The sequence below is a fragment of the Antennarius striatus genome, chromosome 20 (assembly GCF_040054535.1).
Source record: "Antennarius striatus isolate MH-2024 chromosome 20, ASM4005453v1, whole genome shotgun sequence".
Taxonomy (NCBI): Eukaryota; Metazoa; Chordata; class Actinopteri; order Lophiiformes; family Antennariidae; genus Antennarius; species Antennarius striatus.
Window position 1 is genome coordinate 9,468,994 of NC_090795.1, and position 14,471 is coordinate 9,483,464.

General features: G+C 39.5%; 1 protein-coding gene across 2 annotated transcripts in view; it reads right to left on the reverse strand.

Annotated features, from left to right (window-relative positions):
- cntnap2a (contactin associated protein 2a) overlaps window positions 1-14,471 on the reverse strand; it is a 290,692-nt gene that overhangs the window by 112,686 nt on the left and 163,535 nt on the right. For both annotated transcript variants that reach the window (XM_068304178.1, XM_068304177.1), the window contains exons 8-9: window positions 12,212-12,355; window positions 10,761-11,022 (exon numbers count right to left, since the gene is read on the reverse strand). In XM_068304178.1, the coding sequence (XP_068160279.1) occupies window positions 10,761-11,022; window positions 12,212-12,355 (406 nt within the window). The remainder of the gene's footprint in view (window positions 1-10,760; window positions 11,023-12,211; window positions 12,356-14,471) is intronic.

Here is a 14,471-nt window from a genome sequence, read left to right on the forward strand (position 1 = left end):
ACTCACACTCATAGTTGCAGACAGTTTAAAGTGGCCAATTCACCCATGTTACATGTTTTTAGTGGTGGGAAAAATCTTGACAGAACCCACACAGACACGGGGAGAACAAGCAAACAAACAAACTTTCCACAGAAAGGCCACAGATAGAGTTGACTTTCTTGCTGTGAGGCAACAGTTTTACCCTGCCCACAATGGATCACACAACAGAAAAGCTTCTAATTTTTAATTGAGTACAATATGTCAGCTAAATGCCACCCTTGATCCCCTCTCATTTTGCTCTGTTTATTTTAATGGAGTAAAAATACATATATTTCTTGCTGATTTATTAATCTCAAACCCTTATCTCAAATTCTCATTAAAAAGTCAAAAAGCTGTGGTTTGAATGTCTTCCCTGTCAAAAAAATAAACCGTTAAAACTTAAAATAAACAATGCATACAAACAAACAGCTATTAAGGGAGATGATGCTTTTACGTAAAACTATAGACATTGCAACAGACGATTATTTTTCTAAATTTGGTTACATAGGACCTTGATGAGAGAATATATTGCAAGATAAATTATAATGTTCTTTCTTTGACCTGCATTACTAATAACACTTGTTGTTATTTGGAGAAAATAGTTGTTTCCAGCTGAATCCAAGGTTTTACAATGACTGCTGTGCAGCTGGTGCTGCTGTTCGATCCGTCTGGGACATGGACTCAAGGAAAGAGCAGAGGCGCTGGCCAAGGCTTACAGTTGATGGATGTCTAGATTGCGCTGACAGCTCTGAAAGACAGTCATGTAGGAGATGGTGGAGTTGAGGAGTACTATGGCTGAATTGCAAACCCAGACATTAAACATTTGATATAAAGAGACAGAAGACAGGCAAACAGATGTCATCTCTGATGTTCCAGCTGGACTGAATGACGTTTTGAATGGTTTCCAAATCTTTTCGCTTCATCCAACAGTTAAATGACATGCAATATAGGTAAACTATTAGTTTAGGTTGCTAATAGAAGTAAATTAGTGTGAATGGTTCTTTAGTTGTCTATGAGATAAACAGGTGACCTGTCACGCCACCTTTAGTCCACAATTTGCTCCAGCTCCTTGACTATCCAGACAGGGAAGAGCAGTTTTAAAAAATGAATTTATGAGTGTGTTTATTATTTCAATCATTAATTACACAACCAGGCAGCATGGTGGTGCAGTGAGCATGGTGGTGCACTGTTTGCCTCACAGCAAGAAAGTTCCGGGTTTGATTCCTTTCTGTGCAGATAGCACCTGACTTCTGGGTGGATGACCTGCTTCATGAACAGATCCCGACCGAATCCGGGGGGCTTGAACCTATCCCAGCTGACTGAGGGCATGAGGTGGGGAAAACTCCGGGCGTGACGCCAGTGCAACGCGGAGCCACACATAGACAGACAAACACACACACTCACTCCTACTGGCAATTAACCTGAAGCGCATGTTTTTGGAGGTGGGAGGAAGCCGGAGAACCCGGAGAGAACCCACGCAGACACTGGCAGAACATGCAAACTCCGCACAGAGCGAGACATGAACCCAGAACCCCAATGCCGCCCATCAAATATTGTTACCTTAGAAGTTACAATGGAGATTTTATTAGTTAATAATTTTGCCAATCATCATGTGCGCTTGTAAGCAAATAGCATCCATTTGAATATTGCTTCAGTATGCCTAAATATGCAGTAACAAAACACAAGTATGAAATACAATCAATCTAAAAATATTTTAGAACAGGCTTATGCTTAGTCTCCCTAGTCTACTTTGAAAATGCTGTGGTATAAAATCTTTTGGAGATACACTTTTGTTAGGAAATAAAAGCAGTCCCAGAAAATCTAATAAAAAAGGCTTCTGTGAACTGGATATAAGTTGAATACGGTCACTTCAGCAACAATAGACAGTAAAACTCAAGAAAAGCATTTTTGTGAAGATGCCATAGAACGCTGCTTTAGACAGCCTCACTTTACAGAAGTTCATCCTCATCCCCTGCGGTATATCAGTGATGAGTTCAAGACTGACAGCCACTGAAAGCAAGGTGACAGCAATTACACTGGAGCTGGAAGTGACTCAGACTAAGCTCAAAAAAAAAAAAACGGTGGAGGGCGAGGAACTGATTTCTAGTATGTAATTACCAAAATCATATACTTGGTAATGCTGGAAAATCTAAAAAGTGCAGTTGAGAAATGATTGACTTTTATGGTTCTAGTACAAGGAGCACAACTGGCATTCCTGATTTACAGAGTGACAACCAGGGAGGAGAAGGCAAAGGAGCAGAAGAAGGAGATGACAGCTATCAGGGTGAACTACAGCTCACCAAGAAGAAAATGGGTGACATGTAAAAGACAGTTGCAAGTATTTTGATGAATTCTAAATATACACATCTGGGTTTTAAACATTTCCCACCAAAGGTAACAATTTATACGTTTCCAAATCCATTTCTAGCTTGAAAAAAGGTTGTTTTTTCTTTTTTCCCTTTTTGCTCCAATTATCTTTGAGTTAAAGGTTTAGATATTCTCAACAGGTGGCTTTTTTCTGATAGTTTGAACACTTCAGGACAGTTCAGACCATTCAGCACTGAACCTCCACTTATTTATAGCAGAGTGATCAAAAGTGGCAGGGCATTCAACCAAGTCAGAGGCATACATTGCTAAAATCTACAATATAGCACGATGACCTGATTAACTTCTGTTGCTGTCATCCATCAACATATTTTAATTATTCACATTATTTTCAGATTTATCATATTAAATGATAAATTTACAGCAAAACAATATACAAAAAAAATTCTGAATGAGGTTTTTTTTTTCATTATGAATATAATGTTTTCTGCACAAGAGGAAACATTGTCTACATGCGTCTTGCAAGTAACTGTGGGCTTTATGATGACGCGTGGTGCAGAATATTTTCTCTGGTTTCTTGCTCTTCTGACACTGAGAGTTTGATATCTCATATCTTTTATATATGCCATTTGTCTAAGACGATTTTCTACATAAAGTAAAACCTGGTGCTCTGAACACCTCTGTTAAACAATCATATACTTCCTTTTTTTTCATTGCCATTTTATTTGCATTTTACACAAGCAGTCATTTTTCTGTGCAACTGCAGTTAATCTTTCCAGACAAAACATGTTACCAGTCACTACTAGTAACACCTCACAACAGAGGTCAGTTTTCTAGTTCAGCATTACAACAGTAAATGGTTTATGGTGCCAAGTGCGATCTTTCCCTACAACATTCAGTCATTTTTGATGTTGTCCGATGTGATGACCATCCAACAGAAGGAAGTAGATGTGGCGAACAAGATGTTGATGGATCTGATCATGCAAAGAATAATGTAGCTAATGTAATGTAGCTAAACTGCATGCATAGAAATATTCAGCTGTAATCACTGATAGGTAGACACACACACTTTGCTTATCTAGTCAGAAATGATAATTCTGTGACTTAACACAAACTTAAGAAAGTGAAGTTGATATTTCTAAATCCAACTTTATATCACTACATGAGCAAAAGGATGGAAGCCATTTTCCCTGCAAGCTGTGTAGCAGTCAGCAGTCAGTGCATTGCACAGGACAATTAACTTGAACTACTCACTAGTGTATTCAAGACAGAATGCAATGAGAAGTGTTTGGATGATTAATAATGCAAAAAGCTATAAAATCTGCTATAATTTTATCATAACATCTAAATTCACTTGTTGTTTGTCTTCGAAATGTGATTTTCAGACCCTCAGACATTCCATGAGCACATGAGCCAGCAGATGCTTTATGTGTCCATAATAATCTGCTTTATGTTAAAAAAAAACTTCCATGCATGCAAATGTCACAAATACGGCATTTGCACGTTTTGCCCATCTATGTAACTGCTTTAAAACAATTTAGCAAAGGAAGTATTTCAGGAAATCATTAGTCAAAAATTGTCTTGAACAGTTTTTTTTAAAATCCAGATATAAACATTTTCTATCACTCCTTTATGGGGATATAATTATATGTTAGTATTTCTACAGTTAAATGTGCCAGTAGCGTATTGATATATCTAAACCAGATGGAACTATATAGCAGCTATAGCTATCTGCAGCTGAATGGACACTTCTTGCTTAATCAACTAAAATTGAAGAAAAGAAAAATGCAACTTGAAAAAAAAAGGAAGTCCTCTTAAAATGCCTATACCCTATGCACAGGCAATAACAACAGATGTCATCATATTTATAATTATCAGAGTAGAGCAATGCAGAACAATAATTTTGTAGGTCTTGTGCAGTAATATTGAATTGATGCATAGAAAACAGAGTCAGCACTTGGCGTGTATTTAATGGACATGATTTTTTGTTGTTGTTATTCTTTCCCACTAAAGCTATGTTAGAGTTTTTACGATGAAGTCCTGGACATGGGGAAGAATGCAAGGGATCTATCCACAAGACAGGATGTTAGGGTCCAGAGAGGAGGAAGACTATGAAGAAAATACTAAGTCTAAATGCAAAGACCTTCTATTTATCCTTAATGATTTTTGGAAACCAAATAGTGCAAGGATAAACAATTCAAGATTATATGCCAATTAACTACTGTACTAAAATGATAATATGGAAACGAATGCATTACCATTGTCTTACTGGAATACAGTACTTTTCTTTTAAACAGTAGAAAAATACATCAAACGATTGTTAAATATCTGTATTAAAAAGGAATAGTAAAACCAAAAGTAGGAGATGAATACATAATTTACAAGGTCTTAACTGAAGACAATGAGACTGTCAATGTTTTTGTTTTAAAAAAAAAAGATCAAACGGGAACATTCCATGTGTTAATAATGAGTCCCCATGATAAAATAGAGAACAGAAGTGTGACTTACAGTAGACTGGATGCACCCCAGTGAACACCTGTCAAATTCTCAGAACCAGATGCTGATTACACAGACATCATAAAGTTATATAAACCAATCTTCAGATTATCCCATTACACATGAAAGGAACATTATTTATGGCTGTTGCCAAATGTTATCTTACAGAGAGTGAAAATTACTCCTGAAGCCTTATCCTTCTGTCTTACTCTCTATTTACTTGCTATTTCCTCTCTTCCTTCTCCATCCTCACAGCTCCTCTTTGTTTCTCTCCCCATATACTGTATTTTCTCCTATCCTCTCCACCTGTTTCTATAACATATTGATCCAGTATATATATGAATGAATTTTGTCTGCTATAAATTTATGGGTCCCTCTGGCGTTCATGAATCAATCCTCCCCCATCTTCTGAACTCCTAAATATTTGGTCCTCCATGGAACTTTGTAAGTCTTCACGAATAGCAATATGCCAAACACACACACGGGTACACACAGATATACACACTGGGGGAATGAAAGAATATAACATTATAATCAGGATGCCTGTACTATGTTTTTCCCTTCAAAGTTTTGCCTCAGGCCTTTAAATTATTGTAATGTCTTATGCTTCCTATTCAGGCAGTGTAAGTGACCTTGTGTTCATATGAGTATATCTGCATCTCAAAGGAACTGACATTATTACTTCTGGCTGAGATGATGGGCGAAAGAGCGTGATTGTAAGAACATACAAACAGTTTTACCATGATAAAATATTTCTGCTTAGAGGCGGCTGAATCTAGCAGTTTATCCTACTTGTTGCATCATTCTATTGTACAATGAGCTTTGCCCCTTACTGTGAACAATTTGCAGTGATACAAATTTCCTCTGCTATACCAAAAAAAAAAAAAAAAAAAAAAATAGGGAGAAAAAAGTCCTTGCATTAAATAAATGTTTTAATTAAAAAAAGTTATATTCTAATAATAATAATAATAATAAAAACAATTATAATAATAGATTAAGGAAAATAAATATATTAAAATGTTATTTTTGTGACAAAGTGAGACAATAGATTTTCTAATTAACAAATGCTGATCATAATCTTTGAAGAATTATTTTGTTTTTTCAGAATAAGTGCCACTAAATTGCCCATCATATTTGTCTTCATTTTTCCATTCCCGATCAAAAGCTCATGAGGAGGTGCTAAGAGAAAAATCATATTTTCATGTTTTCTTAAATTACAGCAACATATCAAAATTAAGATTAACTGTCACTGTTTTTATTAATTGACAATGAAACTAAAACACAAACGTATTTCCCCACTTGGTGACACCTTAGCAAATTGGATTTCTCTGTCTCCTCAAAAGGACTGGAGGCAGTGAGATTTGTTTCCATGGAAACAATGCTTGTACCCAATAATTTGACTATTAATCAACAGAGGTGATCAGAGGATAGAAACCTTAACTCGTACAGAGTCAAAGATAAATACCAACACTCACCAGTGAGTAAAGGATCCCTTTCTTCAACAGCTTTGTTTTATTGGATTATGTCATGGTGGGTACTGTGGAAAATAGGGACTTGATTTATAGTTAGGCACATCAAAACATGCTTTGGTCCTGTTGTGCAACCATCAAGGCAATATTTTCCAGTCCTGCTCCAAATAAACCGTTGGATACTGTATTTCTATTTCTAACAAATGACTGATAAGAAAAAAAAGAGAAGAGGGTTGGAGAGTTGATGAGTAAGTAATAGGAAAGTGATGGAAGAATTAGATCAGAGTCCCTGCAGGAATCTCAACTAAGTACCGTCTATTAATGCACCAACACATGCACCGATAGGAGACATCAGCAGTCCACAGAGTTTTCTCAAAGGCCTCATCTCCCCTTTAATTTCAGTCTTTTTTTTTTGGTGTGACAGAAGTGGAGGAAATGACAGAAGTTTTTTGCTCAGGAAAGGAAACATTTCTGCAGGTCACAGTCTTGGCATACATACTGTATATACCACACACACACACACACACACACACACACACACACACACACACACACACACACACACACACACACACACACACACACACACACACACACACACACACACACACCACACACACATACACACCACATACACAGAGATACATTATGAATAATGCCTGAATGGATGCGGGATTTCTTTATGGAGTTCCCAGTAGCAGAGGAGATGTACTCTGCTCTACCAACTATCAGGGCAAAAAAAAATCAGTACATGACCTGGGACCCACCAAAAATATATTTATATGACTGAATTCTATCTGACACAAGAAGCCGTTATTCACATTTTTTTTTTACTGTGCTGGCTGATTCATGGGAGGTTTGGAAGTAACTACCTCGGAAATGATAAATTATTACTGCCAAAGTTACCATTATAATACAGACATGCACAAAAATTGTAAGAATTATCTGTGGTGCAGACCTGAATATCTCCTTTTTACAAAACACACACATACGCACGCGCACACACACACACACGCATGCGCACGCACACGCATGCGCACACACACACACACACACACACACACACACACACACACACACACACACAAACAGACAGCTGATGTAACTTTTGTTCGAGGAGAAAGGAGATTGCACATCCTCATCCTGATTTCATTTAATCAGTGAAATGTCCATCACTTCTTTGTATCTTTACCTCACTTTGAGCATCCTGAGGAAAAAAACCCAGCTTGTCAGATGTTAGGATCTAAAGTGGCCGTCAGTAATTCCATCAATTTGCCATTTCATTTAAAAATGGAAATCTAGAACGGAATAAAAATAGTAAACTAGGGTACTAGGTCTAAGTGCAAATAATGACATAAATATAAGTCAGCTGTACTTTAATTATTGTGGCGCTTTTCCTCACCTATATTACATCACTCACACTGTGGTTGTGGTAAATATCAGAAAATGCACTTTCTCTAAAGACATTAAATGCGCTCTATGGTGTCCTGTTGTGTTAAAACTAGTCTAAACCAACTTTGTTTGATTTACTGACACATATGGCACAAATGCATGACACTGTTAGGTGGCTCAATGGGTTATAAGTCACAAGAGAAAAAATCAGTGAAATAAGTCTTTGTAGTTCTGCCTCCAGCAAATATGTGATTATATGTCTGAATAAGCTGCCCCTAAAAAGATTCATAAATCAATGATCCCCACTGTGGAAAGAAAAAAATAAATGGTCCCATCTCTGCATGAACCCCCACCCCTCTTCTCTGAATCTCTTTTTCCAAGTATTTGTGCATCAACATGCTTCTCCCCAGTGTATTAACCATTAAAAGGGACTAAGCATTTCATTATACGTCTTTGTAGCTCCCACTGTGTTATTGAAGCCAGAAGCCAGTGTGGCTTACTTTCATAGAGATACTAATAACAGAATCAAAAGAAGGGAGCCTGAGTTAGAGTGTGAGATTCTCTGTTTGTGTGTCTGTATATTCTAGTAATACTGATGTAATCGCAGGCTCAAGCCCAATTAGCCTAGAGGGTAAGTCTGTAATAATCCTTACCCCTGGGCATAATGGCCTATTAAAGCAGCAGTGGACAGAATAAATGAGTGTGTCAAAGGAAAAGAAAAGTGAAGGAAAGAGGACGAATGAGTATCACAAAATTATGAGTAAGGGAATGGTAATGTTAAGAGAGGTGGGGAAATTGCAGGAAGTGAAATGAACTCACACTTTTTGAAAATCAAACTTTAATTTAAATATGACAGTATTTTACCTTAATGGTGAATAATTAACTGTATTTTTGTATGTGTATGTATCTGTACAGTAGATGATGGATCTACAATTAGAGTTAATTCGAGACAAAATAAATCAACACAGGCTGCTGTAATGAAGAAACGTGGACAAGGAACCATCACCTTATCGTGATGGCGAGGTTTGTGTGACCTATGGATCCTGGGAGCTATGTTGTCGGGAGTCTTTTACTCCTTGTAGGGTCACCCAAGGCAAACAGAAAAATGTGACCCTGTCTGGAGGAAGCCTGGGGCCCATGTCTGGAGCCAGGTCTGGACAGAGGGCCCGTTAGTGAGCGCCTGGTAGCTGGTTCTGCCACAGGGCCCGGCTGGGCTCAGCCCGAAAAGGCAACATGGATTTTTCCCATCCTTGTGGACCCACCAACCGTAGGGCAGATCGATGGGGTCGGGTGCGCTGCCATATGGGTGGCTGTGACAACAGGGGATCACGACGGACCGGACCCGAGCAGCAAAAGCTGGCTTTGGGGATGTGGAATGTCACCTCACGGGGGAGGGGAGGAGCTGAAGCTTGTGTTGGAGGTGGAGCGTTACCAGTTGGATCTGGTGTGGCTTGCCTCCATGCACAGCCTTGGTTCTCGAACCCAACTCTTGGATAGAGGATGGACCTTGTTTTACTATGGAGTTGCGTCAGGCGTGAGGCGCAGGGCGGGTATGGGGATACTCAGCCCCCGGCTGAGCGCCACTGTTTTAGGATTTACCCCGGTGGATGAGAGGGTCGCCTCCCTATGCCTTAAGTCTGTGGGATGGAAAAATCTGACTGTTGTTCGTGTACATGCACTGAATAGCAGCTTGGAGTATTCGGCCTTCTTGGGGTCCCTAAATGACATCCTTCATGGGATCCTTGTAGGCGACTCCATTGTTCTTTTGGGGGACTTCAATGCACACGTTGGCAATGATGGAGACACCTGGAAGGCGTGATTGGGAGGAATGGCCTCCCTGATCTAAACTGGCATGTCCAGCTGGGAGGAGACCTCGGGGCAGGCCCAGGACCAGGTGGAGGGATTATATCTCAGCACTGACCTGGGAAGGCCTTGGGATCCCCCAGTCAGAGCTGGTGGATGTGGCTGGGGAAAGGGAAGTTTGGGGCCCCCTGTTGAATTGAATTGAATATTATAGTGATTATAACAATCCTTAAGTAAAGAGTTGCAAGAGTTTGTGGTGCATTGTCAGTGCATCCCCCAACTGTAAATACAGCTGTTTTACAGCAAGTATCCAAATGTGAGCATTGCCTTAGTGCAGTGTTTCTTAACCTTGTTGGAGGTGCCGAACCTTGCTGGTTTTTTATGCTCACTCACTGAACCCTTCTTTAGTAAAAAAAAAAAAAAAAATTCCCAAATTTAAGACATAAGTAAATGTTATACTGGTGTATTTAATAAATTGTGCATTAATGTCACCTTCTTCAAAGAACAAAACCAAGACAGTGCATGAACTCACATGAAATGACCTACCTGCAAATCAGTGTGACTTCTGCCGTTGTTATTGAGAGACCAGTTCAGATATGAGTGGCTTCACCTTGTCAAAAGCTACACTTGTGTCATTTTCACAGCAAAGTCTGTTTCTTTTGTTTTCCATGCAAGCTTAAGGAAGTGTTCCTTTATTTTTGTCAGTGCGAGACTATAATTACTCAACTTGACATTGCAAATCATGCAGAACGCTGCCTCTCATCACATTCCGTTATACAGTACATGTAAATTCACGTTGCACATATTCGTCCGACCACTTTCTTTTTTTGCTCAACATAGTTACTATGAATTAAAATATTAAGAAAGCAATCAGATGACGTACCATCATGACAGGCATAAATCGACTACTGAGTGCGCAAAATCCCATGTAGCACAGGTAGGCTAATCGATGTAGCATGATCACCTGCAGCCAATGATGGCTAAGGGGGGCATGTCATCACTAATTGACACAATGTGTCAAACATGCACAGTGATTCGTGTATACAAAAACACCCCTGAGACTGACTCACCGAACCCCTAGGGTTCGATCGAACCCAGGTGAAGAACCACTGCCTTAATGTATACCAAATATTAGAAACATTGTACAGTAAAACATACATGGTGAAATATTGTTGATTCCATAACACTAACTTTTTAAAAATAAAACTAAAAGATTGGATGGGATTAATTTACTTGCTTATTCTTGCACAAACTCACCAGACAATAGGTCGACTCGGTTGTTGCTGGTCGCCATTGTCAAATTGATGTGAACTACAACTTTGCTGTCCTCTAGGGAGATCTCCAGCGTGCCATCATCAAGATTGCTGAATAGGAGAAGCCCATCAGGGTTCCATGTACGAAACTGGAAGCTCACAGATATTGTGTTATGATTGGCTCGGCCTGGCAGCTGCAGGAAACTGGTGGCATTGAAGAAAACCGGGAAGGTGTGGGTCTCCACACAGGAGAAGGAGAGGTTACGCTGCAGAGGGAAATGTTTAGAATGGACAGCAACAGAAAGAAATAATGGCAAGGAGTCAATTGGTTTTCAAAGAGAAAAGTAAAAATGAAAACAATTTGTTTAATGTTGGCTTTTTAGAGAAGTAAAAATTTTTAAAATGCCCCAATTCTTGAGGACATTTATTTATTCACTAGGCTTTTGATGCTTTGCTTAAAGTCTGAATGTTAACTGTCAGATGTTCCCGACCGAAATTCTGCTGAAAGACTGATGTTTGCTTGTTCACATAACAGAAAAGGCTCTGTTGGATGTGTTATCGCCTTGAAAAAACAAGCTGAACAGTAACCAAGGTGATGTTTTTGAGTTGGAGAAAAACAAACGTTATTGTAGAATTTAGTACTAATTAGCATTGAGCTACTCCAGCCTTATGCGGTTAATCAAATCATTAGGAGACACTCAATAGTGAGAGCTGCCTTCCCAACTAAACATGGTTTGTGATTGGCTCTGCCTCCATGTGTGTGTGTGTGTGTGTGTGTGTGTGTGTGTGTGTGTGTGTGTATATGTATGTGCCTGTGTGTGTGCATGTTTCAAATCTGCAAGTACATCTGTTTGGAGTTATGAATTGCTGTGTGAGTCATCAGAGAGACATGGAGGTGCAGCTTTAATAAACTGGTTACTGCTTTCCCTTGTTCAGTAATCTCACGTAAGATTGATAAAGAGACACTGGCTGTCCAGTCTGAGAGAGTCTATTGAAGGCTCTTCATTAACTAACTTAAGGATTGCAAAACGCTTAATGTGCACCGAGGAGTCATCCATATTGATTAAGTGAGGCAAGGCATTTAGTTTGGTCTTGATTCTGTTGACATAGGTTGAAAGCAACCTGTTCCACAGATGTTGCAGAGTTGAAATTCTGTCAGCAGGTTGGAATTAAGTGACAATTTTAAGAGGGGGCACAAAGGCAGGAAGGAAACACATGCAGAGGCCACTGGTGGGTCACTTCTGTCTGATTAATTATGAATCTGTTAAACTATTGTGGTACGATGAATAATTTACCCCTCAGTTAGGTCAGAATGAAAGTTAGGGTGACAGTAACTAACCTTTGAAAGGAAGCTTTTGAGGACCCTTTAAAATAATATGGAAGCCTTTGAGTGGTTCGAATATGTACAGGTATATGTAAATGTGCAGTACATGTGACAATGTCATAGTTGCTTACAAAGCTAGAGGTGTCCAGCTTCTTTCGTCGGGCCAGGTCTGTGATGTTGTCTCCATTGTAGTTGATGCTCTCCATGCAGCCTTTAAAGTTCTTTCGTCCTCCTCCCACTGGCTTCCCGCTGTATGGCATCCCCCCGAAACTCAGCTTCACAAACACAGAAGTAGCCAGAAGGGATTAAGGTGTAAATTATACACATTATAGCTTTCTTTACCTTTGATTAGCTAAAACTACATAAACATGGAATAATCTTTTATTCAGGCAGTGCAATCTTATTTTAGTCACACACGCACACACACAGACATACTGTATATACAGTAAGGAGCATACATATTTACACCCCCTGCGATTTTGCAAGTTGTTCTACTTAGAAAATAAGTAGAAGCCTGAAATGTTCATCATAGATGCATTTCAACTGTTAGAGACATAATATATATTAAAAAAACCCATCCGGAAATCACATCGCAGGATTTTTCAATGATTTATTTGTATGTTACTGGGGTTCATAAGTATTTGCACCCATGAAAAAAAAATCAGTGCTAATGTTTAGTGGAGAAGCCTTTGTTTCCAATTACAAAGGTCAAATGTCTCCTATAGTTCTTCAGCAGGTTTGCACATACAGCAACAGGGATTTGGGCACTCTCCACCACACAAATCTTCTCTAGATCTGTCAGGTTTGGGGCCTGTCGCTGAGTAACACGAAGTTTCAGCTCCTTCCAAAGATTCTCTATTGGATTTGGGTCTGGAGACTGGCTAGGCCACTCCAGAACCTTGATATGCTTGTTACGCAGCCACGCCTTGGTCATCCTGGCTGTGTGCTTTGGATCATTATCATGTTGGAAGATCCAGCTATGACTCATCTTCAATGCTCTGACTGAGGTAAAGGTGTTGTTGCTCAAAATCTGACAATACATTGCCCCATCCATCCTCTGCTTAATACAGTACAGTTGTCCTGTCTCGTTTGTCGAAAAGCACCCTCAAAGTATGAAGTTTCCACCTCCATGCTTCACAGTTGGGATGGTGTTCTTGGGATTGTACTCATCTTCTTTTTGCTCCATACACGACGAGTGGAGTTTACACCAAAAATTTCCATTTTGGTCTCATCTGATCACATGACTTTCTCCCTTGACCCCTCTGGATCATTCAGATGGTCCCTGGCAAACTTGAGACGGGCCCTCACATGTGCTGACTTCAACAGAGGAACCTTCTGTGCAATGCGTGATTTTAAACCACTACGCCCTTGAGTTCTACTGACAGTAGCCCTTGAAACTGTGGTTCCAGCTCTCTTCAGGTCACTGACCAGCTCCTGCCGTGTACTTCTGGGCTGATTCCTCACTTTTCTCACCACGAGTGATGCCCCACAAAGAGAGATCTTACATGAAGCCTCAGTCCGAGGTAGATTAGCAGTCATGTTTAGCCTTTTCCATTTTGTAACAATTGCAACAACAGTTGATTTATTCTCACCAAGCTGCTTCCCAATTGCCCCATAGCCATTTCCAGCTTTTTGGTGCCTTAGAAAGCTGTCTGGTCTTCCTCATGGTAGCATCTGGATTATGACTGACTCTGGGGTGCACAGGTGACATTAATGAGCTCAAAGAGGTGGTGGGTTAGTGGTTAGTCGTAGGGTAAAGGTGTACTTTTTTAAGGTGAACTGACAGCTCTTTGAGAGTCATAATTATTGCTGATTGTCATGGGTGGAAATACTTATGGACCCCAGTAACACACAAATATATCATTAAAGAATCACACAATGTGACTTGCGGATTTTTTTAAAAGATTTTTTTTAAAGATTATTTCTCTAATAGTGACGAATATTTCAGACCTCTCCCTATTTTCTAAGTGGGAGAACTTGTAAAATCACACGGGGTGTAAAAACATATGCTCCTCATTGTATATAGTGATGCAAGTGGATAGTGCTGCAAAACAGACACCATGAAAATCCACTCTACATTTTATTTGTTCTACAGTGGTACACATGCCCATTTCTTCTTCAGACGTTGCTCTGATCTCTGAGGAGAGCCAAATGATGGAGGGCGGTGTGCAATTACCAGTCAATACGTGTCTGTCCAATAAGTGTATACGTGTATTTGTGTGTTCTTATATCTCTCTGCAGTGATGCTCCAGTAGTCCTTGTAATTAATGCCAAGGGTAGACACAAATGCACCCGGATCTTTAGTTGACAGTGTTCAGTGGGAACAGAAAATGTACCAATGTACATACGCACACATGGAAACACACATGCACACAAACAAATTAGAGTGTA